The 27,930-nt window shown below is 42.4% G+C and overlaps 1 protein-coding gene and 1 long non-coding RNA gene across 4 annotated transcripts in view; one reads left to right on the top strand and one right to left on the bottom strand.

Annotated features, from left to right (window-relative positions):
- Positions 1-27,930, top strand: part of LOC111181481 (uncharacterized) — a 544,017-nt gene that overhangs the window by 513,204 nt on the left and 2,883 nt on the right. For 2 of the 3 annotated variants that reach the window (XR_016387610.1, XR_016387609.1), the window contains exon 3: positions 16,473-16,518. This is a non-coding gene — a long non-coding RNA (uncharacterized LOC111181481). Of the gene's footprint in view, positions 1-16,472; positions 16,519-17,126; positions 17,219-27,930 lie in introns of all 3 variants that reach the window. The other variant, XR_016387611.1, reaches the window with a different exon arrangement.
- The window catches only part of ZNF521 (zinc finger protein 521), a 279,567-nt gene continuing 253,827 nt past the window's right edge, over positions 2,191-27,930 (bottom strand). Inside the window, exon 8 of the mRNA XM_089895014.1 lies at positions 2,191-3,343. Coding sequence (XP_089751140.1) covers positions 3,314-3,343 — 30 coding nt within the window. The 3' untranslated portion in view covers positions 2,191-3,313. The remainder of the gene's footprint in view (positions 3,344-27,930) is intronic.

Here is a 27,930-nt window from a genome sequence, read left to right on the forward strand (position 1 = left end):
TCATAGAGAATTTTACATTAGAGCAGTTTCTCAAAATTGGCACTGTTGACATTTGGGACCTGATAATTCTTTGTTCTGGGGACCTGTCCTGTGGATTATAGGATGTTTAGCAGCATCTCTGGCCTCTGCCCGTAGGTGCAGCCACACTCCTCCAGATGACAGCCACTGCATGAGATCATAAAATTAGGGTCAGGAACGGTGGCCATTGTATTGGCCACCTGACTGCATATAAAGTCACTGAGAAATTTCTTTTGGAATTGAGTGATAGGGAAAAAGATCTCTCGTGAGCAAGTGGTATAATCCTTCCTTTCTGTTGTTGTTTTTCCCTTTACTACCAGGAAGCTCAAAGCCAGTGCGGAAATGCATTCAAAACCAAAATTAAAGCAGAAACAAGCCAACTGCTTTACTGTATTTTCTCTTCTCTGCACGATGCTGCTTTCCCTATTAACGTTTTGTTAATCTTTATTTAAGCTGCCTTATATTCTTAGGGAATGAAGCAGGAAATAAATATAAACAAGGTAATAAGCAGAAGGAGGGAATGACTGTTCCACACACCGTTCAGTATTTATGATCCAAAGAATGGTTGGTTATAAAGAAGGGCCTGCTGAATCTGAACGATCTCATAGTCACTGGAGGATCAGGCAGGCATATGGAGCAATGAGTCAACCTCTTTGGCCTCCAGCTTTACCTGGGAAGAGGCTGAAACATGCTTGTATTGAAGGAGCCCAATGGCCAGCCATGTGACAGCCTCTAGAATGATAAGCACCAGCCTCCATTGCTTCCTAGGAATTCCAACCCTTGCTGTTTACCAGGAGCCTGGGAAGTCTCTCAGAGGTGATGCTGTTAAAGGCAGCTTAGGCTCCATCCCTGGATAATACCATCACCTGCTTTCCTTTTCATGAATGAAGAGCAGCTTCCTTTTAGTAAAATATAACCCACTCATTAATAACCTGAGGTTTTAAAGCTTTTTAAAAAATCATCGTGTGGCTATTTCATTTTAAATGCAAAATCCTTGAATAGGCCAGAGATCTTAATTTTTTTAAATATAGCTGAGTATTTTAATTATGAATGTACTTGCATATTCTTAGCATACTTCATTATTTATGTAGCTGGTGAAAAAGCTTTTTAATTAAATAGCATGCTGGCAATCCATTGTGAAATGTATAGATGTAGGTTTTCCTAGCATTAAAAAACTAAACACACACACGATACATTCTGGCAAGCAAACGTACATTAATTACCAGGAGGTACCTGTTTCTGAATGATCCTAAAATTTGACCAAACTTTCTTTTATTGGTATCAAAATAAGTAATATAATTTGCCAGCACTCTGCATGGCTATTCACATTCAATGCACTCAACTAATTTGGAAATGGCGTAGAACAGTGGGTCTCAAAGTGTGGCCCTCCAAAGTGTGGAACGTGAGCCCCAGCTGGGAATGTCCTAGAACTGCAGACATTTGAGCCCCACCAGGTCTACTGACTCAGCAATTCTGGGTGTCAGGTCCAGTACCCTGTGATGTAACAAGCCCTCCAGGTGATCCTGACACAGGCTAGGGTTTGAGCACCATGGGGTGAGGCTTACACCTTGCGTGGCTGGTATCTGGGTTTCATTCATGGTTCCCCTGGTGACAGGTGGTCACAATAAAGTGAATCAGTCCATGCCTTAGCTTCTCCACCAAAAAAAGTGCTGTGAAGATTCTCGCTTGTTTAAAGAGCTGCTTGAGGTCCTCAGAGTTTCAAAGAGGGTGAAAGAGTCACAGTGGGTGAAGTATTTTAAGCAGGATGTGGATGAAAGTTGCCCACTAATATCAGGTCTATAGTTACTGATTTCGGCTAAACATGTATATTAGGACTCAATGTACACATGGCTATTCTCTTCCCCCCCCAAAAAAAGCCTCTGAAATTCGAGTGCCTATTCATTCACCATTTTGTGGCAAGCCATGGTGTGAGCAACCAGTGAGCAAACTTCCAGGCAGCACCCCGTGCCTGCGTGAAGGCCTATGACCAAGCAGTGTCACCTCTCCGGGCTGGGGGACTGAGGCCTGGAGGTGGCTGATGTGGAGAAGATCACACCGAGAGTCTGCGCTCTGTGCCAGTGCGAGGCTCACAGGCTCCCCGCTCTGTGCTTTGTCTTCTGAATGAACAAAGCTGCTTCTTAAGTACACATAAGCCAAACTGCCTCTCAAATTGCAGCCATCTACTTTGAGTTCAGATTTGCACAGCACGACATGAATTGGGCTGCAAATTATGCAGAAAACAGCCATCACATCCATCTGTGATGTCAAAATCCTTCAGTACAATGTGACCTGGTAGGATCTGCAAGAGGAAGAAGTACATCGGGTCTGATTCCTTCCCTATGCGATGTGATGAATCTCCTCCCAGCTGCTTTTGGCCCAGCGTGGAAAGCTTAAATATGATTGAGGTTATGCCTGGGATATTCTCAAGAGCAGAACTCATTTCCAAGGATGCGGGCAATTAGATTTTTTTAATGGCAGAGTAACTAGAAAAAGAAAACACACAAATACACTCATACCTAATGGTAAACTGAATTTATTTCCTCTTGGAAAACAATTCCAGTAATCTCCAGGTTCAGACCGCAGAGTAAACATTAATAACAGTAACATACAGGTTAGTTCAACTGATTCAAGAATTTGGCTGTGTGAAATCATTAAGGAAAACCTTGAACACTCAAAGCTTCAAATGTATCCAGGAAAAAAAAAAAATTCTTTGACAGTCTACATAACAACTATTGCATATATAGTGATGCTACCTGTCACATTGCAAGGCTTACAAATATATATACGGGCCTTATCCAGCTGTGGGGTTCTGTGAGAACATCTCTTCATGGTTTGCAAGGATCTTCAGCAATAAAAAATAGTCTTGGGTTTAACTGTTGATCTACCAAAAGAGAAATTCTAGGCTTAAGTGTTAAGAAAAGGAAGTCCAAACATAGTCTCCTGTGTAACAGGGTTGTTTTAATCTGTCTTCCTTGAAAATACTTTCTCTTAAGCCATTTTGCTCACATTTTTAAAAAAAATCTTGCCTGAATAGGGCCCAAGTCCACTTGTCTTTATAAGACCATTTTAGTATCAGACGACATAATACATGTGAGACACTTTATATACAGGGGGTCTATCCGGTGCTCAAAAGTTCAAACACATGAACATCCAACAGTTTTGATAATACAAGTTTTATGGTACAATACAATGTTTCTGAATAATATACATTAACAATGAAAGTTTCGTGCAAAGAGTAAAATATGTTCCCTTTTTGTGCCACAAAAGTCATTCTCCTTGAGAGACCGTGCTTGCACTAACTGCTGTGTTGGGTCATCGTATGATTCTGTAATGAAAGAGGGGGAAAAAAAAAAAACCTTAAGTGATTGTATTTTCATCAAACCAAGTATCTATAAGTGCTGATTGATTTATAATGACCTAAATACTGTATTTCTGCACCCAGATGAATCGGTGCTCATGGGACCGGCTCCTCCCCTCCCCCAGTGGGAGCCAGGATGGAAGGGCGGGGCCAGGGGTCTCCCCTTTCTCTGCCTCTGTTTTGCTTCCCCGGAGACCGCCGCCCTACCTTCCACCATCTCTTCTTATCAGGATACGACCGTCTTTTCAAATGCCTGGGTAGCACTATTTTAACAGTTACATTTATCTGCGCATCATTTCCATCCATTACAGATGCTTTTGTTCTACTCACTCTTAGAAGGTGAACGTCTTAACAGCAGAGGCTCTATCTGTCCCTGAATATAGACTTTACGGGCAAGAACAGCCTGGCCAACTGACAGAGAGGACAGGAAGCTTCTCCAGTTCCTCTCCTTGGGGTGGGCTTGGTGCTGGGTCCCATCCTGGCGCAGGAGCAGATCACAGCAGCCTGCAACCTCCCCCGTCCCCAGCGGGTGCAGTCCTTGTTGTATTCTGGTGGCCTCCTCTCCATCCACACAGCATGTCCCCTTTCTGAACCAACATCCCGGTTCCAAATTGTGAGCCGGCAACTGGGACTCCTGGGTAACTTATAACTACAAGCCAGGCCCTGGGGGTGAACACTGGGCTCCAGACCTGGGCCTGTGGCCTGCACGGGGGATGGTCACAGGTCCACGGGACTTTCATTTGGAGCAAACGCCTGGAGGTGGCCTGATGTGCACCTTCCCTCCGCTGTGCCTCCCCTGAGCCTCGTTCTCCCACCTCTCCCAGTCGACCCCCTTCCCCATCCCTTCTGATCAGAACCTTGCGGTCTACCACAAAATACTACCACTTCATGCCCATCCCGTCTAAAACTGCTTTCCCCCTTCTCTGATTTCCCACTGTGCTTTATGCTGCTTATATTGTATGCATCCGGGGTCTTGTGGTTATCTGCAATTTCGGCTCTCTCCCAGTGTCTGTAATTTTGGTCTTCATTCACTTATTCATTCCTTCACAAGCATCTCTTGAATCCTGGTATCACCACCAGGCGTAGCCCCCAGGATTGCAGCACTCAGCAAAGCGGGTCTGGCTAATTGAACGACTGACAAGCTAGGCAAGGGCCACTGATGGGAGAAGGATGGTCCCTGCCTTCACATCTTTAGAGTGTTCACAGTCTCAAGAAAGTCACGTGGGCACATGATGGTAAAGCAACCTGGTGGGATTATATTGGAAATGACCATAGGAGTATCATGCACGCCTAACCCTGCCTGGCCTTTGGGGAAGGCTTTGCAGTGGACGTAACTCGTGACATTTTAGTTGAGGCTGGAATAATATGAATGAATATGAATGAAGAGGCATTTGGGGTGCAGGGCGGGCATTCCAGGCCAAAGACCCGTGTGGGTAAAGGCAAAGAAGAATATGCAAGGTATGTTCGTGGACCTGCAACTCGTTCAGTTTGGTTGGAATCTTCTCAAGTGTCCAGAACCTAGCATGCTGATGAGAAATAAAGATAGAGAGAAGTTTGTGGGCAGATTATGAAGAGCCCTCTGTACCTGGCTAAGGAGTTCAGGCTTTGTCTTGTAGGGAAAGAGGAGCTATGGAAAGTTTGCAACAGAGGGCTTTGTCTCAGAGATCTTTGTTATCTTTTCATCCCCCACCAAACTAGCAAAATGCCTGCCCGATGAGTAAAGGATGCAGGACCAGAGGCTTGGCTGCTCAGGGTTGCCCAACTGGGGCTAAGAGCACCAATGAAGGAAACATGAGTCTTGTGAAAAGGACCCAGGTCTTCCGTTCCCTATTTCAAACTAAGCCCATTTTGTCAGAAGATTGACAGCAAATAATGAGGATGTTATTTCACTCAGCCTTATTTAAAGCATACCATTTTTATTAATTCAGTACAAGACAAGCTGGATTTTAAATTTTTCTTTAGTAGTACTCGCCTAAAAGTACATACAGGAGCAGACCAGTTTTATGCCAACCCTTTTTTTCTTTGTATTGATTCTAAATAGATACTTCTGCAAATTATTTTTCACCAACACGTAGACATAAAGGGTAATCAAAATACTGATGAGACTAAGAAACATTGCTATCCCCTTAAATAGCAACATAATTATGATCAAAGAGGTTATAGACAGTAAAAAAAGTTCAGTTACTCAAAATGCACTGTCTAAACTTTTTCATGCATTTTCCTATCTCAAAGAATCAAGCCTGATCTTACAGAAAGGTGCTTTCTTTTTAATTTAAAAAATTAAGAAAATAAATACAAGAATCTATGACAATAGTTATCTAAATGGTAGAACGTTGACAGGAGGATGTGTGATTACTTTTTATCATAAAGTAAAAAACAGAGATCAGTTTAATAACATTATTTAAAAATTTAAGCGCTTACTATAGACATTCCACATTCATTCGAATTTTAGTTGTTAATAAAGGAAGCTATACTGCAATCTATCCTGTGTTCTTCTATGTGCCTATATTAAGATACTGCAGAACAAAAACCTAACACAAGTTGGCCATAATAGTTGGCAACAGTTGTTTCTTGGATGCTTTCATCCTAAACCAAAGCCATACAAGTCTCTTCGGAGCTGCAAAGAAATGAACAAATACATATGAATCACTTATTGCAACAGACTGAAGTTGCTACTATAAAGGATGTATGCTTTGCATATTAAGAGAAAAGAATATATATCATTTGCGAGAAGGACAAGGGTATGGCTTGCAAAATTCAAGATTCAACAAAACTAAAGAGCTGTAATACAAATCACGTCTAAATGGGAAATCTGGCATGAAACATGGTAAAGGCAGAAAGTTCTCTTGGTGTAGAGATACCTGCATACCATTGAGATCACTTTTTGTCCTTCTTTTTCTTTTTTTCTCCAGATCAGCTGAGGGTGAGGTCAGGCCTCCCAGTCCTGGCTCACCATTGTCTGTGATTCTCAAGGTGGCAATTGGGCATATTTGCATTGAAAACAAAACAAACAGGTGATTCTGATCCAGTCCTCAAGGGCTTGTCCTCACCACTTCTGAGGATCTTTGGGATGTGACTGTTTCCCTCCTCCACGCAGTACTTTGAGTCACTGAAAATACAAATGGCCTGATTTCATCTTCTGGAGGAAGGAAGGAATGTCTGAGCTGCACAGGTTACTGGGTTGGTTTTTAGGGGTTGGAGAGAAAGATGAGGAGTGTTTGTCTCCAGACTTCACTGAAGGTCCAAGGATAAGAGAAACAAGAAGTTGCTTCATGGGAGCCTTCCACCTATTTGGTGTGTTTTTAAAATCACAGACAGAAAGGGAGACAAGAAGCGAGTGGGAAAGATGAAAAGTAGACCAGAGAAGCGCTAAGCCCAAGGAGAGGGGAGGTGCCTGCCCTATCTCCTCCCCACACCCCGCCACACCACAGAGCCCTTCCTGAGCCCCTGCAGCACAGACGGGGATGTGCAGGGCGAGAAAAGGCTGCCAGGCCACGCGCAAGCAGCCTTCTCCTATACGAGTTTTCTGTTCTTTGGGTCTGGAGGAAACCACTACGCTAGAACAAAGCAGTGGGTAATCTCACCAGTTTTACACAGCAATTCACAGTCCCCAAGGTACTTTAATGCAATGACAGGTTATGAGAAAAAAATATCTGTTCCAATGAAGGGAAAGTGTTTTACATAATCGAGGAGAACATCAGTGCAACATTGACGCGGGCTGGGGGGGGTGATGACAGAAAAGGAAGTTGGAAGAGAAGAAAACTTCTGTAATCCCACAGAGAGCCATATTCTACTCTGCAAAAAGCCATCTCTTGGAGACCCCATGTCTAAGTAACTGAAAATTGAAAACCATTAATCCCAGTTATGAACAGTTGTTTTACACGAGGGGGGTTTGTGTTAAAAAAAAATCAAATTCACAACACACCTTAAAGCTTAAAAGACGATCCATCTAGGTATGATACTTTAATAGCCAGGTTTAAAAAAAAAACCAACAACAAAAACACTCTTTACTGTAAAGGGCCCCATTTAGAAGGAGTTTGTTCTATCTATTTTTCTCTAAAATGTGAAATTAAACTTAGAAAGCTAAAAAACAGATGAGGACCTTAAAAATTCCCTTCTAGCACTATGAATTTCTTTTAAAATATGAGATGCCTTTCATTTTACAAGACTGGAATTCTCATTTTGGGCTTGGCACGCTAACACATGATTAATTCAGCCACCTCCTTTCAGAGGGCTGACCACATTTACTGGTCAAACGGTTTAATCCTATTTAAAATGCAATCCAAGCAAAATATTTTTAAATTAAAAAAAAAAAAAAAACAACCCACCATCCCCTGTAACTGCTCACCTTGGCCAAACTATCCCATTTTCCTGTGATCTTGATGTGAATTTGAATATCTGTACCTATAACAAAGATGAAGTTAAGCTCTGGAGGAAAGCCAGGGGGAATCTACCTTCCCAGGGTAGAAAAATTAAGTCCCTAGCCCCAAAAGTGGTACCACAGATTGCCCTCGCTTGTCCAATATTTTGACGGACCACGTCTCGTTGTCTGTGCTTTGTAGCCCTCTGTTGGCATCGGCAAAATGTTACATAGCAGTGATAATAAAAATAAAAACTGTCAGAATGGAAGTTTTGTGAGATTTGTTGATTCAAAGATGTTAATCATTTTTACCATGAGTTGTGTATTTATAGCCTTTTGTCTCAAATTCTGACAAGCTTTTAAAACTAAGAAAAAGAGACAGCATGCTATTTTAAAAAGGAATGAAAAAAATATATAACAAGCTTTCCACTAATTCACCATGCCATTAGAATCCCGAATTTAAACTGCAGTTGTATTCAATTTAAATGAGATGTTTTCCAACCAGAAGAAATAGTAGGCAATTGTGGCTTTGCAACAATGCAAGGCGGGAAGAAATAAAAGACATAGAAGGATTAAATGTGGCTGTTTCTTTCAACAGATGGTGACAGCACCATGACAGCATGTTGTTTTTTCTTTAGTTGAAGAACGCACACATCCGTAATCAATCATCACTGATTAACTAATTATATTACCCTTCCTTTTATCACGAGAGCTGGACCTTTATCTGTAAGCACTATGGATAGTCTGTATGCTTTCATTTTTCTAGAAGCATATCCCAGTACACATACGGTCGTGCAGTTACAGGCTGCAAACAGAATTCTACATTGTCGTCCACCTTTAAGCACTACTGCCTTTTTTTTTTTTTTAATTATTTATTTATTTTTTTAAACAAAAGCAATTGGTTTCCAACAGCCTGGATAATAAGTCTTTTGACCTGCATTCTTCTTTGACCCATTAAGGTCACCCTGTGCTCGGGCATATAGCTGACTTAGGAAATGCCTGCGAGTCCTACATTTTATCTCCTGCCCACTCAAAATAAAGCTTTCTTTAAATGTGTCTGCACGGGTCCCTGAAGGCCAAAGAGGCATCCCTGTAGCGGGCAGTGGAGGGACAGAAGCTTCTGCCTTTATTAATGAATGCAGACCATTATGAGTCTGGCTGGCTCCTTCCCTGTTCCCAGAAGCATATACTGTACGTGACTTAAAATGCTAGAATATTGACACAAAGCGAGCCGGGCACCCCTAAGGAAAATTACTCCTTGGATATAATGTAGGCTCGTAACAGCTATTAGAGTACAAAATAAAACCCTCCGGGATCAAACTGACATATACCGCATTCTACCTAGTCCTCAAACATTAGAAGAATTTCTTTGTGAAGGCACTCTCAAGGACAGCATTAAACTGACTTTTGTAGCAAATCTGCAGCAGCCTTTTGGCTTAGAGCTTTTAGTACTAAATCTCTGGTTTGAATCAATATAAGTACTATATCTTCTACATTAATCAATACATTTGGTTCAATACATGTTCTATTAAATTATACTTTCTAATCAAGATTTTTACATTTCCACCCTCTCTCTGTTTTTCATTCCCAAGTTCTTTTGCTAGTAAAACAGCTTTAGGAGTGTATCTAGCTAATGGAGAGAGGATACTGGGTGATCTCCCCCATAGGTTAGAGAAAAAAATACAATGGCGAAGAGTAGCCTTTGTCTTGATAAGGTTAACAGGATGTGAAGGCAATAAATTAACATTTTCAAAGTCCACATGACTACCGAAGTACTCCGTAGTTTTAAATTAATTAAAAGTGAATTGCTTCAGCTTTGGAAGTACTGTTAGAATGTTCTAAAAATCACCCAAATCATCCAAAATACCAATTAGACCCCGTTTTACCACCCCAAAGTTTCCATTGTCTACAAATTATATACTTCTTAGCTGGAGAAGTTTGGGGTAATTGTGTTTTCACGGGCCCTACCTGGCAAACGTCAGGAACATGTATGTGGGTATGTGCATTTTGGTGAGATATATTTTAATGAATGTTCTTCAAAGACAAATGTATAGTATTTCCCAAAGTGCTCTGACAGTCTAAAAAACATATTCATATGATGGATGTTCATGACCAGGGTGGTTGACTCACAATTTTTACTTTGGCAGGATTCACTAAAATGAGGTTCTACACTTTTATTTTGATAAACAGCAATGGGATTTCCCAAACCGTCTGTCATGATATGCTTTTGCCCCTCTCTTTAATGCCATGAATGTTGCATTTATGATCATGTTTGTGCTGACAGAACTTCCCTTTTTATTTTTTCATATGGTAATGTCATCACTATGAACTTAGAGAGACACTGATGCATTTTCTTTTGACATTTAACAGTTCACACGGGCTTGGCCTGACATCTCAAAGCATTTTCTGGATGACACTAAGCTATATTAAAGCAAAAGGTGAAATGGTATCATCAGAAGTGATCAGAAAAATACACGATATTAAGGAAAAGGACTATTAGGTTATTTAGTTTGTCCCCTTGTTGGACAAAAATTGTTTTATAAAGTTCACACTCTAGGCTAGTTTTAAATGCTTTTGGCAATGAAGCTTCTATCACACCTCCCATAGGAAATGATTTCACATTCTAATAAACCTCACTGAAGGACTTTTTTTGTATTTGCTGTTCTTTGGACATTCATGCTAAATATGCCTAGAAAAGGTTGGGCTGAGATAACTCTGAAGCATGTGGACACTGGCATGTTTATGAGTTTATGTTCAGAAGGCTTGACCATGTATCTGTAGTATAAAGTTCTTCTATGTGACCCAGAGAAACCAAAAACACAATCCAGTAAGCTATTTCTTAGTCATTATACAAAATATGTCATTCAACTGCTTTGTTCTAGAGAGAGATGCCTACAAATTAAATAGATTCTAGAAGGCCAGTGGGACCAGGTTTCCCAACCTCAGCAGTACTGGAATGTCGAGGGGGACTAGTCTTTGCTCTAGGGGTCTGCCCTGTGCCCAGTAGGATGTTAGCAGCATCCCTTGGCCTCTGTCAACAACATGCCAGGGGCACCTTCCCAGTCGTGACAGCCAGAAATCTCTAGACCTTGCCACATAGCCCCTGGGGGAAAAATCATCCCCAGTTGAGGACCACTGCTTCCAGTGTTTTGAAAACACATTGAGCTTGCCGCGCCTGCTTGAGGATGCGACCTAGTCTTCAGTCTCAGAGCTATCTCCCCCCCCCGTCAAATTACAAAAAAAAAAAAAAAAAGGGACAGCAAGAGGGACACATATATGCCACATGGAACTATGGCATGGCATTTAAAAATATGGTCAATGGTGAGAATGGGCATTTGCTGAGAAATCAGGGAAAGGATTCTACGAGATATATAATAAATGGCATTGCTTGTATAAATAACCATCTCTCCAAAAATGTCCACTCATTCAGCAGTTTACTAAGACCTTCCATGTACCATCAATGAACAAAGGTGGTACATTTTAGTGGCACTTAATCAGTGCTGTTTAGAAATATTTACAATCTAATAAAGTATAAAGGGACCCAAATATTAAAATCTGGAAATTACTATTTAGGCTATGGAAACCACTCCCTACTCTGAACGAAATGCAAAGCCATCATCCCTCATTTGCTGGTCGAGCCGACAACACCTGTAAGTGATACTTCAGAATAAAAAAGAAATGGTTTCAGAGCTGGGAGAGTTCTAGCAGCATCTGTTCCAACATCTCATTTTATAGGTGAGGAAATTAAGTCCCAGAGAGTTTAAGCCAACTTTCAAGGTCTTATAGCCACCGCAGCGGCTGAGCTGGCTTGTGGGAAGAAGCAATTGTTGAGCGGTGCAGGTCGCTATGTTCTCATCCCCGGGCTGGGCTGGCTGCAGAGACTACAGCTGCTCACCGTCAGGGCACTCACCAGGGACAGGAGGGCAGGGTGCCATGGGCCACAGAGAAAGGGCGCCTCACCTCCTGGGCTTAGTTCTCAGAGGAGTCACACTTGCCCGGTGCTGGAGTGGGAGGTTAGAAGAGAGTGACGGGCTCCAGGGAGAGAGACCAAGCAGGAGCCAGGCTGAGAGTGGCCGAGGGCAGGGTACTGGTCCCTGTGGGGCTGAAGATCCATGCGGCTGGGCAGGGGGGTAGGGGTCACTTCAAACAGAGCCTATTTTCACCACAGGTGCTCTTTTTTTTACAACAGCAAACCAAGCTGGGAAAGCCAGTGGTGGTGAACAATATCTTGAGAATACCTACCTAAAGCAGCCTAGCCTTAGTCTAATGTGAGTCTTCAGAAGCCTAAGCAAAGACTAATTTTTAAAGGAATGCCATGTCCAAATTGCTAATGTAGAGCAATTTTTAGTATTTTGACAATTAAACACTTCAGAGAAATAAAACAAGCCACGCTGGTCCACCAGCTTCAAAAGGACAAATACTGATGATGGGTCATACATGACAATGTGAACTTTGTAACCATTTCATTTCTCATTACGAGCTTAAAAATGGTAGTAAAGGGGATTCCCTAGTGGCCCAGTGGTTAGGACTCTGCTTTCACTGCCAAGGGTACAGGTTCGATCCCTGGTTGGGGAACTAAAATCCTGCAAGCCACACAGCGTGGCCCAAAATTTAAATTAATTAATTAATTATAAATTAATTAATTAATTAAATACATGAAAAGAAATGGTAGTAAAATTTCAGTCGCTACCTGACCCCCATCTGTTTTGCATACGGGACAGGCTTGAAATTTCCCTTTTTTGAACTGATAGGAGCATGCACTATCCACTAAATTGAGGAAAAAGAAAAAAAAAAAAAAGGTGCCGAATTAGAAGAATAGGTTAAAAAGAGCAAAATAGCCACTGGGAAATACATTAAAAGTACAAAGTTTATTTTTAAAAGAGAATAATGAGTTGAGCTACCTGTTTACACGCATGGAGGCAACGGAAAATTTAAATCAAACTGCAGAGAGCCAGCAAAAATGAGAGGCCAGAGCTTAAAGATTCTGCTCAGATTCTAGAATTGCAGGATCCAGCGCATTGTGGGACAGAAGGCTTTGATAGGCAATACAGTCTAATAAGATATTCAGGGATTAAGTCAGTGCTTCACAGACAGATGTGTCCATGTGCCAGTTGTTGCTAAGCTTTAATTTTTCCCCCTGTAATGTTTAATTTATCACACTGGTGCTTTCTAAACTAGAACACCTGTAAACCAGGTTAAGAATGACCTCCTTCCAATTTTACATCCGTGAACAGTGCCCCTTCTTCGTGCTCTAATTGTAGATACCTTAAAGATAAATCTGTGGAATGAAGGAAAAAGAAGGCTTGGCTGACACTGAAATGTGTTCATCTTGGGTGAATGCAAATTTCCTCTCTGCCTGGCTCTGGGTGTACACACTGACTCATGATGCTCAAGTCATATTCAAGCCCCCTGCCCCATCCCAAGTCAAACACAATTAAACAAACTTCTGCTAAATATTTAACAGCCTCGTGTAGTAATTAGCAGCAAATAATGGGAGCTTAAATTGATAATTGCTCAGAACTGTCCTCTTGCAAACATTACACATTTCCTGCTCCTCCCTTTTCTCTTAGACTTTGAATCCCAGAAGGTTTTTTGTAAAGGATTTAGTTAGTGAAATTACCCATCGTCACATTACTTGGCCCAAGATCTTGCAGTCAAGTTAGGTTGTCTGACCATCAGCAGCAAGATTCCGCCTGCATGACTTACTTCACGTCTGTTTTTGAAATCCATTGAAAGTTATGTACCTGAAAGCTGTTGGAACAGGGCATTGATGTAAAAACTGACTGGCAGGGTGAGGATTTAAACTCTGTCCGCCAGACTCAAAAGGTCATCTGATTAGAATGGGAGAAGCACAAGGCATAGTAATTTATATTCAAAGGGTAACCTTTCTAGGGAGGGGGAGGAAGCACGAACTCTTGCTGCTTTTCCACTTGATATGGACAAGGATTCCCTTCAACCAATTCCCAATAATTATGAAGAATAGTTTATTGAACTTGGGCAAAGAGCAAAAGAAATGCCACTTCCTTGTAGTGTATTAGTTCTTTTAGTAAAAACACTGCCACACTCTCTAGGAGGTAAACTCACAGTAAGAGTAAGTCAGCATGTTATAAATCATGAAGAATAACAGAAAACAACCTTTCCCCATCATAGGCAACCGAATGCTTGTCTACTAGGGCATTTGCTTTAGTAAATATACATACAAAGAATAGAACTGTGAAAAGACGATGTGTTGGTTTCCAAAATTTCCATAATGAAACTGCAGAAGGATGAGTGTGTGTGTGCACATGTGCATGTGTGTACACTCGTGCCTATGCTGGATGTTGGCATGAGTGTGTGCTGTGGAGCCGGGAGAGAGGTACATTCCTGCATGGGTTCTACAGGTAAAATCCCTGGTGTTTGCCTTTGATCTTTGGGTCCCCCAGGGCTCATATTCCTGCATGGAGAATGCAATTAGAAGGAGCCCCAAGTAGGCCTTGCTTTAAATTCTAAGAAAGTCCTTTTAAAATGCGAATATTTCACAAGCCCAATTCCATTTGGGTGTCTCTCACTTTCAATTAAAAAAAAAAATAATCCTGGTTTGGAGAGAAGAGAAATAATTCTGTACTTAAGTTTGGTGCTTTTTTCCTGGCTTGCTCTCTTTCCTTTCCCTCCCCCTTGCATGTTTTGTGTCCTGCAGAAAGCTTCAAGCCCATTTCTTTAATAATGTCCTGCCTCGCGTCCCCTGAAATCACCCGTCTGTTAGCCAGTGCACACAGGAAGGAAGAGAGGGAATCAGGAATGCCAAGTGCATCCCTTATTCTACATGGAACCTTGTTGGGTCTTAACATACACTTGGATTCCCTCTTGTGCCTCATCTCTTCTTGTCCCAGAAGCTTTCAGGTCTTAAAATGGCAGAGCTGCCCACCACTCTGGCCAAGAAGAGCCTTTATTCGCTTCATAAACCCACACGTTAAACTCCCGTTCTCTTCCCATTTCCTGGGCATCTTTTCTGACGCTGCTTCTCGGTCTCTGTGGAACAGTCTCCTCACCCCTCATGGTGCACTGAGCTTCTAGAAAGACAGCCCTTGAGTTCCCCACCCCGACAAAGCTGTAGCTATGGTGACAGTAATCTATAACCCTCACATCCTTAGATAATTTGCTGCTCCAAGTTAATTTTAATTCATTACAATAAAGCAATATAATTAAAAAAATAACTCCTTAAAGTGAAGTATTTAACATGATCCTGGAAAGGAAGACGGCTTCTGCTAACAGAGGCCCAGGCAGCAGGCATGGTGTACGCTCGCTCTCTCGTGCAAATTCAAAGGTGAGCTGTAAACAAGCCCACGCACCAACGCCGCTGCCGGGCAGAAAGGACTGGGCGGCAGGAGGCCTCTTTCTAATCAGTCCTCAAAGGAACCTGCCACACAGAAGTGGCACTTATTCTAATTTAAAGCCCTCATGCTTGCTTCAGTGTTGCAAAATTTATAAAAGAATAACTTCATTAAACCGCCTGGCACTTCAAACACAAATGCAAACCAGCCACAACACAGAAGGAGCTGGCCAAGAGGAAGAGAAATATTCCCAGAGTTGTTAACTCAGATATTCAAATCCAGTCTGCATTTGGGCGCTTCTCCTTCTGAGGATGGGTTTGCCCTGGAACTTTCCTCCACCAAGGATTTCTGTGCCATGGTCCTTTACTTCTATCCTGAGGGCCAGCTGCCCCTGTTAAGTCTGCTTAATAACACTTAAAATCATCCAAAGTGGTTCGGCAAGGCACGCCCCTTGCAGAAATACATCTGGCAGTACCTAAATGAATGCTATTCAGTGCTCCTTTCCTGGTCTGCAGAAAAGGTTGATTCTGAACGTGCCACGATTACAGTCCCCATTTACTTGGGTATATATTTCAGACTCACCTAAGTTGTTGAAAAACTAATGCAAAAACATTTTTTTCTCCTTACCCTCGGTCCTCCAGAAAGCCAGCAATAATAAGGGTTAAGTGGAAACATTCTGCTGAATTCATGCACGGCAGTGGAGAAAAGTGATTGTCACATCCTAAAACACACACTTTTAAAGAAAATTCTTTTTCTCCCCTGAACCAAAGAGATGCTACAATAAAAGAACTTCAGGCTAGATTCCTAAGCTACAATGCAGTTTGTGTCAGAACACACATCATTTCATGCTGAACTGTCAGCATTTCTCCAAATCTTTTTTTTTTTTTTTTTTGGATGCAATGAGAAGACAAACCTAGAAACCTGTATAAAACCTCCAAGCCCCTGTGCAAGTATGCATCACACACAAATTGGTCTATGCATTGAGAGCCTGGGGTCCCAATGATGAAGAACTCCTTTCCTGTTCAGTGTTTCTCATCACCCAGGTCCAAACGTGTGCTAAGATTTTGCTTCAAAGAGAAGAGAGTAGGCAATCACAAAGCTTGCAAATGGTAATCCATGGATGGATAAGAGGTAATGACCTTAGGGTGAAATCTCTTAAGGCGGATTTCTCCAAGGCGAATACCAGAAGACTGTTTATCCCAGCTGTCCTTCAGAACTGAGGAGGCGTTCTTGCTTTTGGTAAGAAGAGAGACCTATTATAGGATATTCATGCCGGGCTGACTGGAGGACAGACTGACACAGTAGATGTGAACGTTAAAGTTATCACCACAAAAATGCAGCATGATGTGTTTTGTATTATTCCTATTCCTAGGATAAACAAATACTGAAATTAACTCTCCATCATCTTTATAAATTTGTTTTACAGTGCTGAAGGCTCTTTTACATTCACATCATGCGATATGTTGGAGAAGGTAAGCTTGTATTATTTTTCCACTCCATGAATAAAACAGGGCTAATCAGATGGAATGAATGAGCTAATTCAATTACAGGCAGCCTTTATTATACACTAAAATATGGATTATTGATCTTGTGGAGTTGGCAATGCAGGATGCAAATTCAGTGAGCAAAACCTGCACATTTGAGTTTGGCTGTTTTTAACTCATGCTCAAGTCTGCTGGAACTGTTCTCGCTTTGGACAAAATCACCAAAAGAAAACAACCCTAACTACTTAAACCCAGGGCTTCACAAGGGACCAGATGAAAGGTTAAGTCAGAGGGCTGGCCTGGGAGCCTGAGCAGGTCCCGGAGTGGGAGTGCGGACGTAAGCTCTGTCATAGTCCGGAGGGAGGAGACGTGGGCCGGCTCTTTGGGCCCGTCTGTGCAGTGGTAAGCGAAAACTTATTTGGGAGACTGAAATGTACTTCACAGGCATCTTGCTGCAGATGCAATCAAGTCGTGTAGGAAGCAAGAACGCCTTGTGGCGGCCCTGCACTTGTGAGACGGGCTTGTTTGCAATGCAACGCTGCACCGTCCTAGCAAACTCCTTTTGTCTTTCATCTTTGAAAAAAAAAAAAATGCAGTAGCCAACCCTCGTTCGAAAGAAGGCAGCTCTGAATATGAGGTCACGTGGGAGGAAAGCCTACGGCAGCAAACGCTAAAGGGAAAAAAGAAGGTGAGCTCTGATATCAATGTCTATTGATACACCTCTGTTGTGCCTTCCCATTTCCCTTATAAACCTGCCCTGAGACTCTATGGCCTGCTGGGTGCTATTTGTACTCCGCTCCGGAGCACAGAGCAGACTGGCTCCTGGATTCCTTGTAAACTTCTCCCAGCTTCTCCTTCCCAGCGCCAACGCTCCTTCTTTTGACGGGGTTCACATCCTCTCTACCTCTTTATGGGCCACAGCTGAGTGCCCCCCACATGGCAACACAGATGAAAATATGCTCTTTTCTCCTCTGTTTTTAAAAACAGCCCAGAAACGGGTTCTGTGTTTTGGTAGGCATCCCTCCAAAGCATAGGTAAGTGTACATGTGGCCTGTTTTCGAAAAAGCTTCCAATGAAAGGGAGGAAGGAGGGATGCCTAACAATACTGCACGAAGTTGCAGACTGTTCGGCTACAGTCCAGAAAATGAATCCACTTTTTCATTCTGTCATTATAAATATTTCATTGCAAATGGTACTGATTTTCTGCAACTGTGGTTAAGCAAAGGGCCTCTGCGTGGATATTTAAGAAAAGAGAAAAGGAGGAAGACAACGAGGAAGAAGGGAGGGGGAATGAAAGGTTAGCAACCAATTAATTTCTTACTTTCAATGTAAAAGATTCTGGGAGCAATTCAACAGTGATGTAGTGTGTGACTCAAAGAAGAAGAGAAAAACCATTTACTCTGCTCTTCGTCTGACAGTGTCTCATAAAATATCAGCAGTCCGGCTACCTTAGTACTCCAGGCTCCTCGGGAGAGCAGAAAATGGTGCTTTAAAGCTCTCTTCAGTGCCGGTCTGCGGGAGATTGCCTTCCCCAGGACTCCCGCTGATGGAGGCCTAGGGGAAGAGGCCCAGGAGTTATTCAATCAGCCCGAGACTCTGGGGCGGCTGGGGGTCCTTTGAGGGCTGATTAGAAAGCTGCCCTCCTGTTGCCTGCCTCGGAACAGAACGAAATGAGCAGCCTCTTGCTGAGCAGATTCTGCAAGAAGGAATTTCACCTGTCACGGAGTTTGTCAGAATTTCAGGATTTATCTTGGTGCAAAATTAATAAAATACCAACCAGGATTTCAGGCTGACTACTCAGCTTTGTCATCTCCAAGTGATCTTTCACCCAAGAAAACCTGGACATTGAGTACAGCCATCCCTGCCCTACTTTTCCTTTGGAGGGTGAGCGAGATGATGGGACAGATACCAGCCAGACGTCAGGATGAGATTCTGAACCAATTACACACAAGGCTGAATTACAGTGTGGGTGCTACCATCTTAGTGGGTGACCTCTCACCTCACCACTGGAGCTCTGAAGGCTCTTTGGAATAAGCCCGAGTCTGACATAGAAAAAGGCCATGTCTGCAGTTTATAACACAGTAGTTTCCCTATGGCATCACATCTGTTAAATTCATATACTGGTGTCCCAGGCCTGGATTTGATTTATCTTATTCAAGGAGGACTAACAATGGACTCTGTTAAGAGCACATATTGTGAAACATTACACATTAATCTTGCTTCAGCCATGCTCGAGGAGGTGCAGGGTCATCTTTTGTTTGAACCCACACTGTCCTCCTGCCCCATCACCCTCTGGGCTCCCAGCAGAGTGGGGAGTGGGAAGAAGCGGGGAGGGGAGAAGGGAGGCAGGGGCACGAGGGGCTGGGACAGGGTGGGAACAAACCACTGCTGGCTCCAGGCCGCAGCGAGTTTGGGAGTTCGGCAACCTCTGCTCATTCCGCTTTAGAAGGTGGCTCACACCACACAGATGACCACGGCTATTTTAGGTGGCGTTCTGTAAAGCCCAGGGCTTGATCATTTTGAGCAGAGGCTTTAGGTAGCCCTGAGGCAACCAGCTCTGGTTCCCAGAGTGGGTAGCATCACATCACAGAGGGGCCAGTCTGTGGGGACTGGGTTGGTGCTCACGCCACCAGCTGGTCCAAGCCCCTGGATAGAGGGGGCAAACATTTCTCAGATTCGACTCCGGACTCTGAACTCTGGTTCAGAACAAGATTAACCTGAGTCATAATGTCCACCTTGTGTTGCATCCCTGGCCTCTCACCACGGACCACAGGTGCCTCGTACGAATCGGTGATCGGCAGGGCATGCTTGGCTCCCAGAGTCTGCGATTGGTTTAAGGCCATTGCTGCTTCCCTGCCCATTTTCTAAATGAGACGTTTAACAACACTGTACCGCGTTCCTTCCAGCTCTTCCCCTAGTTAAACGACAAGCCCGTTTTGGAGAGCCACTTTTACAAAGCAGTTAGTCGCCTGACAATATCAATACCAGGAGATCTCAGGAAAGAGTGAGTAACAGAGAGAGAGAGAGAGAGAGAGAGAGAGAGAGAGGAGTGGGGGCGGGGGGCTTGCGAGCGAAGGCACAGATGGTGGGCGGGGATGCAGGGTGCTCACAGCAGGCTTCAGTGGAGATGCATTAACTCCACAGAGGGATGAGGGCTTCCCACCAGTACTGTCATGAATTATAACTGAGTATGGGGATGAGGTCTTAGTGCCCGGCTCACGGCAAATAGACTGTTCTATTTTCCTGCACAATCACCTTTCACCCTTATAAACTCCAAGCACAGCTCAGCATACTGCTGGTATTCGATAGTATCACGGCAGCCTTTTATTTGTCTAGAAGGCACACAAACTCAGCAGCTGTCCCCAGTGCTGTAAGTCAGATAATTATAAAATTAAGTTTTGGCCAAGTGAAAAAGGAAACCTTTTATGGGCGATTCGGGTTTCCGGCGAGAGATGGTCTTCTGCCATCTGAGGGGCCGCATCAAAGCAAAAGGAGGGCACGAAAGAAAGACGCCAGCCTCCCAGACACGCTGGGTACAAGGGAAAAGCCTCCTCTTTGCAAACTTTGCCCTCCTCTTACGGGAAAGCGGTTCCTGCCCAGTGACCTCCCCCATACCCTCCCTCCCTCCCTCCCTCGATGAAGTTATCAATGAAGGAGGCCTGTTATTTTAGGCAGTTTAAAATTTCACCACTTTTAAAGGACTCGTTTACCCTGCCTCTCACTCCCGTTTAAAGCTTCGGAGTTGCTGTTCTAGATGACAGCACCGCGAGCACCGCTTTTAAGCACTATTCATCTCACCCGCCACATCTCAGGCTTTCACAGAACACTGCTCTCTCCCCAATGAGGGGAACTCACTCCTTCACAGCTGCGGGGCAGAGCCTGTTACGAGCTGTAGATTCACTGCAAATATAACAATAAAGGATACAAATGTGAATTCCTCTGAAAATACACTCATGGCTCTGAAACCGCCTGGCCTTAGCAAACTCAGTGAAGAACAACCTATCAATCTTTCTCCAAACGTGCAGCAACAGCTCACTTCATGCGGCTGGCCAAGGGATTGCCACATCGACGGGTTAGAGGATGCTGGAGTGGATTCTTTGCCCATTTCAGGGGATTGAGCGTTGAAGCCCATGACTACCTTCTCTCTAACTGCCACAGCAGGTGGATATGGAAGTGGTGTTTTCCAAGAGTCCGATCGAAGTTTGTAAACACAAAGAGTCTATTCTTGGCATTGTGTCTCTGCTAATGTGAGGAGACTGATCCATGTGTAGAGCAAACATCTAAAACAGGAATACACGGGGGACTTCAACGTGCCTCCCCGGATTGCAGAATGTTCTAGAAATGTGGAGGTCCAGCTCTCGCCCAAGGATCTGCCTGCAAAGGTGCTGAGACAGAGTGCTGTCTTTGCAGGATGACTGTGCCCGCAGTTTCTCGCTCCTAACAGAGCCAGATCTTCCGGTGCTGTGGCAGCAGGCTGTCTTGGTGACACAGGAGCCGGCAGGGCCAGCAGAGCCCAGCCAAAGCGGAATGTGGCAGAGGTGATGAACATTTCCAGGGGGTGGGGGAGGGGAGGGAGTTGCAGCAGTGGCCGCAGTGCTCTTCAGTACACACTAGCTGAATGCTCCATAAGGTCGCACTGATGGCAGTTCGGAGATGGCCATCTGTCGTCAACTCTGGGCCAGACAAAAAAATAATGTAATGGCAGATCGCAAACAACAGGGCTGTTGGAGAAGGGAATGAGTCCTAGAACGGGGAGGTGGTGTTCCATCTCTTAATAGCGAAAACCAGCCATCGATATGAACATTAAGGAATTAATGGATGGAGAATTTTTAAAAACTGAGCTGGGGCGCTGTAGAAATGATTCAATGTAAATAACGTGGTTTTCGCTTAATGCAGATACCTCTGTTGCCCCTCCTTCGGTCCTATTACCCACTTGACTCTTGAAAATGTGACTGGTAGGACACATGGTGAAGCAGTGAGGGCCAAATCTAGAAAAAGGTGAGCCCAGGTTGTGCCCCCAAGCATGCACACACGGATTAGGGATTTATTGGTACAAAACGGGTAATTGAAAACTCATTTACTCATGTAGTCCCAATGAGTTCATTGTGATAATCATGTTTATCTTTCGGTATGCTTGCTTAATTTCTAAGTGCAGTTTTATTAAAAAGCAAAATAAAGCTACCTCATCTTCAGATGCATATGAATGCTATAAAATTTTAAACTCCCTTCTTTGCTCAAGAAAAAGGGCAGCTTTGATAGGTTTTTTACTACTGCTTACATGTTAGGAAGAGAGAAGGTGCAGGGAGGGAGGAAGGAGGGTGAGAGAGAGACTAACAGTCAAACTGAGGTGAGCCGTGCCCTATTTCTTTGTCCTATATGATTAAGTTTCTGCCTTCAGTGGTAAGGCCAATCAATCCCGATTGAATTAGCCAATATTAACAGCTGAAAGTGATCACAAGTAATGGTGAAAACATAGATCCAATCAATAAATCAATGCAAACGATTCGGTTCCCGGAGATCCGATCAAATAAAAGAGATAGATCGATTTAACCACTGAGCAAATTAAGTGGAAGCTGCCGTAGCACCAGTTTACTTCAAAAGCCCCGAAGGCCCACAAAGCAGAGAAATGAGGCGGAGTAGAAGCGGACCAGTTCCAGAGCCACATGTTCCCTTGATACAATTTATACTCCTGCAGCCCTCTGAGTCTGTACGATGCGTTTAAGGACTGTGAATTCAGCCCCAAGAACAGGAGATACACAGAGGTCCAGTGGATCGGTGGCTGTGGAGAACCAAGGTATGGGGCACAGACCACCTAGGAAGAGGCAGGAAGCACACCCCACCACATGACTGTCAATATGGAACCCGGCTATGGCAGGCCCAGACGTGGTGATGGGCAAATCGTTCCAATCTGAGGGTCCCAAAGGGAGACCACATGGTAAGGGACAAGGCAGGACAGGGTTTGGAGTCTTACAGCTGGAGTGGGGATAATGAAAGGAATTTCAAGCTCTTTTAGAAATAAAAACAAAACAATTGAAAAATATAGAAAAGTTGTGAGAAGAAGATGAGTTATGAGGGGCAAATAGTTTTAGAGGCACTTCTTATAGATGTGCTGTGAGCAGTAAGACACACTTTTCCACTCCTCTTCTTTGCAAAAGAGAATTTCGGCCTGACTCCGAGAAAAATATGAAAACAAGCTAACACTAAAACAAACCTTTCCCCACACTACATCCCGATCCTACCTTGTCTTATGTGGAGGGGCAAGATAAAACTTTGTTTTGGCCACTCATCTTTAATTTTGGAGGTGGGGGGGGCGGGGGAGAAGGGTTAGCTTGTTTTGAAATACATTTCTGAAAGCAAATTTAAATGTTTAGCTTTACAGTTATGTGCTAAAAAGAAAAACCAGAACTAAAAGGAAGCTCGAGACTCTTTAATCCTTTGAAAAAGATGAATGTTTAAAAATAAGAATTTTTACCTGGAAACCAATTAACATGAAACTCTGTCAAGGTATGATTAATTGGGAAATTGTTCCAGTGAACTAGAACAGAGAACTAAGGAAACATCTGACATGTCCGGGATAGAGATTTTATTTCCAAGTAATGATGGATCTTGACTTTGTTTACTGAGGTCAGCATTAGGGAGAGGGAGGGGGTCCGGGAAGCAGAGCTCACCCAGTGCTTCCCTGTTCCACACTCTGCACTGACGGCTCAACATCGGCTACTCCACTGCACTCTCACCAGGACCCTGGGGGTTGGGCAGGATGCTTTGTTGTCTCCTACATGCCCATTTTACAGATGATAAAACGAAAGCTCAGAGTCCATCGCTTGTGAGCGGCAGTGACCAAAATCAAACTCTGGTGATTGTTCTCTGTACTTCATGCCCTTTCCCTTGTACTAAGCTGCCTACGTAGAAATCAAAGCAAAATAAAACAAATTTTTAAAAACCCCATAAAAACTATTTTGAAAATAACCATTAACTATTTGAGATTTTATGGATGGCTAACTCTCTCACATCCACAGATACCGGAAGCATATCCATCCTTCAAAACCAGCTTGAATGCTTCCCACATGATGACTTTCTCGATTGCCCCACCTGGAGAATAAACAGTTTCTCTTGGAATACTTAGAACAACTTATCACATATTACCTCATGTGATAGTTAATCATATGTAAATCTCTCCTAGTAGACTGTAAATATTATTTATTTCTAATTATTTTTGATATGTCATAGAGAGCTTGGGGCCATGGTAAATTGAAAATGATAAAATTATATTTTTATAAATATTTTAAATGAATAAATATATTTTCTTACCTCAGAACGGTATAGGGATGATAGCAGTCTATAGTATGGTATCTATGGTTTGGCCATTAACAAGGACTCTTTTTTTTTAAAGGCTCACTTTTTTTTTTTTTTTTTTAATACATTCAACCTCTTATTTTTATTTTTGGCCTCACCATGCGGCTTGCAGGATCTTAGTTCCCTGACCAGGGATCAAACCCGTGCCCCCTGTAGTGGAAGTGTGGAGTCTTAACCACTGGACACCGAGGGGATTCCCAACAAGGATTCTTCAATGCCTCAGCATGTATTACTTAATACTTTGAGACACAAACTTATATAACAGTTATTAAAAGGCTAGTTTAGGTAAGGAGCTAAGTTAGTGAATGACCCAGCCAGCCACACAGCAGCCACATTTCAGTGCTGTACTGTTGTCCTATATGTCCCATTCCATATGCAGTAATTCATTTTTTCTTTCAGAAATGTGACCATAAAACTTGAGCCACAGTGACGCTGTGGTGTGAAAAATACGCATCAAAATCAGGCTGATTTGGTGGGAAAGTGATTTGAGAAGAAAATCAAACAGCTGTAGAGACAATTACGTATTTAAACTTCAGCGATAGCTAGAAGTCTTGGCGTATCCCTCAGAATGTCAAATCACTACTTTATTTTGTATGTGGAAAATACTGCATCCATGAACTAATGAAGGGAAGGCCAAGTATCAAAATAATCTTTGACTCAAAAAGAACTTAATACCAGCATCTCAGAGCCTCAAGTTCATCTAGGCCAATTCCCCCTCTTCCCACCGCTGGAATTCCCTCCATGTCCCTTAAATTCACAACGTGATGCCTCAGAGAAGTCTCTATGGGGACACAGTGGAAGAGGATGATTTGATCACTGCCACTGAATTGTAGTTTTTCTAGAGGCACCAATTAAACAGTAATTACTGTATTGAAAGAAAGTGGCCTATTCAACAGAAGTTTTACAAACACACCACTTGCCCACACCTGTATAAACCACTTCGGATACAAATATGCATTGTAGGATATTATTCTTGGACCATACTATCCTTCTCTCAAAGCAGCTTCCTTAAGTTCTGCAGAAAAAGTTTTGAGGTCTATTAGGAAAACATGTGAAACATTCAACATATTCATTTGCTTTTAAAATAACAAAATGTTCACTTAGTTCAAATAATGCACTCTTATTCCAAAGCACATCTTCCCTACCAGCATGCTAGGTGGCCTTTGAAGTATATTAAAATTCCTTGCAACAACGGGGGAAAACTCTACCAGAAGAAATAGATGATATCCTGCCAGGAATTACACATGACACATCCCTGGACTGGCATTTAGAACTTCTGGTCAGAAAGGTCTAGAGGTCATGCAAAGACAATAGCTTTCACACTGGCAAGTCCTAGATGGAGTGTCCCATAGAAACAGAGGTTTCACCTTGCTTAATTCTAAAAGCAGCTGTGGTCTGTGATGTCAAAGGAGAATGCCTAAGTCCTTGATTCCTGAAGATGGACCGTGTATTATGAGGAATTATTTGAATTCTGACTAGTACTGTAAGTGATGTTAAAGAAAATAACACATCTCCGTGTGTGTGTGTGTGCGTGTGTGTAATTTTATATCCAACAAAGCACTTCTATCCTCAAAAAGATGTTTTTGTGTTTTTAACTGGGTATAAACAGTGAAAGAAATGTAAATTACTTATTATGGTCATGAAATCGTTTATGCACCATTAAAAGATAACACCACAGTGATGTTCCTGGGCAATTCTGATGAATGCTCACCCTAAACCTACCCTATTAGTCTCACTCTGATGTAAGAGCCAAATAAACTATGTGCTTTCAAAGCTCCAATCTCCAGTTCTTGGGCATTTGGTTTATAAAATGCCTCTTGTGAAAAGTCCTTCTTTCTGAACTACTAGTTAGTGGCATAAAAATGTAGATGAGTTTAGGTGGTATGACATGGATCAATTTCAAAATCTGCATTAATTTTCATACCGAGGCATGAACTACAGTGGGCTGGTAAAGGGGCTTCATTTTTCTACTCTGTTATTATTTTAGTTACAGATCTTATTTTCTATTGTCACCTTAATTTCACTTGATTTCCCCCCTTAATCTAGAAATGCACAAAACTGTATTTTTTGTATACCTACCCCGACCACTTTCTATGCAGGAAATAAGTCATCAATATATAAAAGTCATATTAATTCCATCCTCTAAGCACGGGTATAAAGTGATGTGAGTAATGAAGACAAACGCACAGGACTGTGAACCTCTAAGTTCAAATCATAAAAATCAAAAAGGTCTCAAAACTAGAAGTAAAGTTAACTCTGATCCATTTTTCTTAATGCATTGAAACTAAAAGCCACTGTTATTACTAGGGATTTAAGAAAACAGACCTACATAGATATTTCAATGACTGTGGATATTAGCTGTAATGATTATCACATATTAACTATAAATACTGTTCTTATCAAAGGAATGATGTACATTTTAAGCCTGAGTATTCACATCAAGGCCAAATATGTATGATCCTGAGTTGTGGGATTGGAAAAATAAGGCTACAGCTTCGGATTATGAAAGGAGTCTTATTTGGGCCCAGGACACAATTTGAATGAATGAGTCAGAAATGTTTTGAGAGATGTTTGACCTCATAAGGTCTTAAAGACTCAGAAACAGTTTTGTGTTCGGTACTATGTCTTCTATACCAGCAGTTCATAGTGTGGCTGGGGGACCTCTGGGGATCTCCTAGATCCTCTCAGGGAGTCTGTTAGGTCAAGACTAGTTTCACAATAACATTAAGACAATGTTTGCCCTTTATACTCTCATTACCTCATGAGTGTACAGTGGCATCTTCTAGGGGCTACTTGACATTGGAAGATATAACTTCTCCAACAGCTATAGTAGAATTGTTTATTTGTGTATTTTTGCGTTTAAAACATTTCTCAATGTTGATTTCTAATATGGAAGATACCAACAGATAGTAACCCACATAGATCAAAGCCCTTTGTGGTCTTCAATAATTTGTTTCAAGGCATCCTGAGATCAAAGAGGTGGAGAACCCCTGGTCTATCCAGTAATGGAAAGAGAGAATACTGTACATTCCATGAAACCTGAAAATATGCCATAAAAGAAACCTGGAGTCCTGAAGGATGTGCTTAATTGCTTAGTTTTGTCTGCTTGCCAGTGGGCCACAGGCCACCACTGCTGGAGTGTGGGGTTCTTTTAATGAAAGACATTCAAGTGACCAGCAGGTCAGTAGCATTAGAACCTACTAATATAGTACAAAAGTGGATTTGTTGCAAACTTTTTTTCCAGGAACGTTGTTAGATAAGAAGCCAGTCTCCACAGAATCTCTACAACTCTGATTTTAAGCTACTATGAATTCTGCTTCACAGTTTACATACTAATTAACAGCATCATTTAGGTGTACTAGCCATATCCTTTACAATCTCACAAACTCAAAGGACTTATCCTTCCATACCTATTGCAATAAGAATACTATATTTTCCAATAGAAATTTAGGTTACTTTCATGAAGTATACTTTTAAATAATAGTCTAACTTGGTCTATCTTCTATATTCAATTCACAAACAGATGTGACAGAGTAGAATTCTTCTTTGAAGTGATGAAAAGTAATAGAGCAACTTTAACATTGGTGCATTGACACATTATAACACTTAAATAGCATCACCCATTCTTTCATATATATTTTATCTGACGTCCTTATTTGCTATTTGTTCACTGGTAGGATGAAAGCTGAGATGATAAACTGTAAATTCCTTATTTTGATACAAAATTCACATAAATATGGCTTCCTCAGAGCCCAAGGAGGTCCAAAGCTGCCCCAGGGTCCACAGAGTGGGATGGGAGATGAAGGAGTGGGTGGGGCTTTGGGTCCCTTAGTCCTGCCTCAACCACATCAATCACATCAGACCCTCTTCTGGTTGTTTAGGGAATTCAGTAACAAAGGAAAAAGAAAATCATCCCCACCCTATTTTAGTCTAAATAACTTTACTGATAATAATAATGCTCACAATAATGAAATAACTTTGAATTCTAATCCATTCTCCTCCAAGGGCACCAACAAGATTTAACAAAGGCATGTTACTCTTATATCA

The sequence above is a fragment of the Delphinapterus leucas genome, chromosome 14 (genome assembly GCF_059928025.1).
Source record: "Delphinapterus leucas isolate spDelLeu-1000000601 "Yukka" chromosome 14, BTC_Dleu_Yukka2, whole genome shotgun sequence".
NCBI lineage: Eukaryota > Metazoa > Chordata > Mammalia > Artiodactyla > Monodontidae > Delphinapterus > Delphinapterus leucas.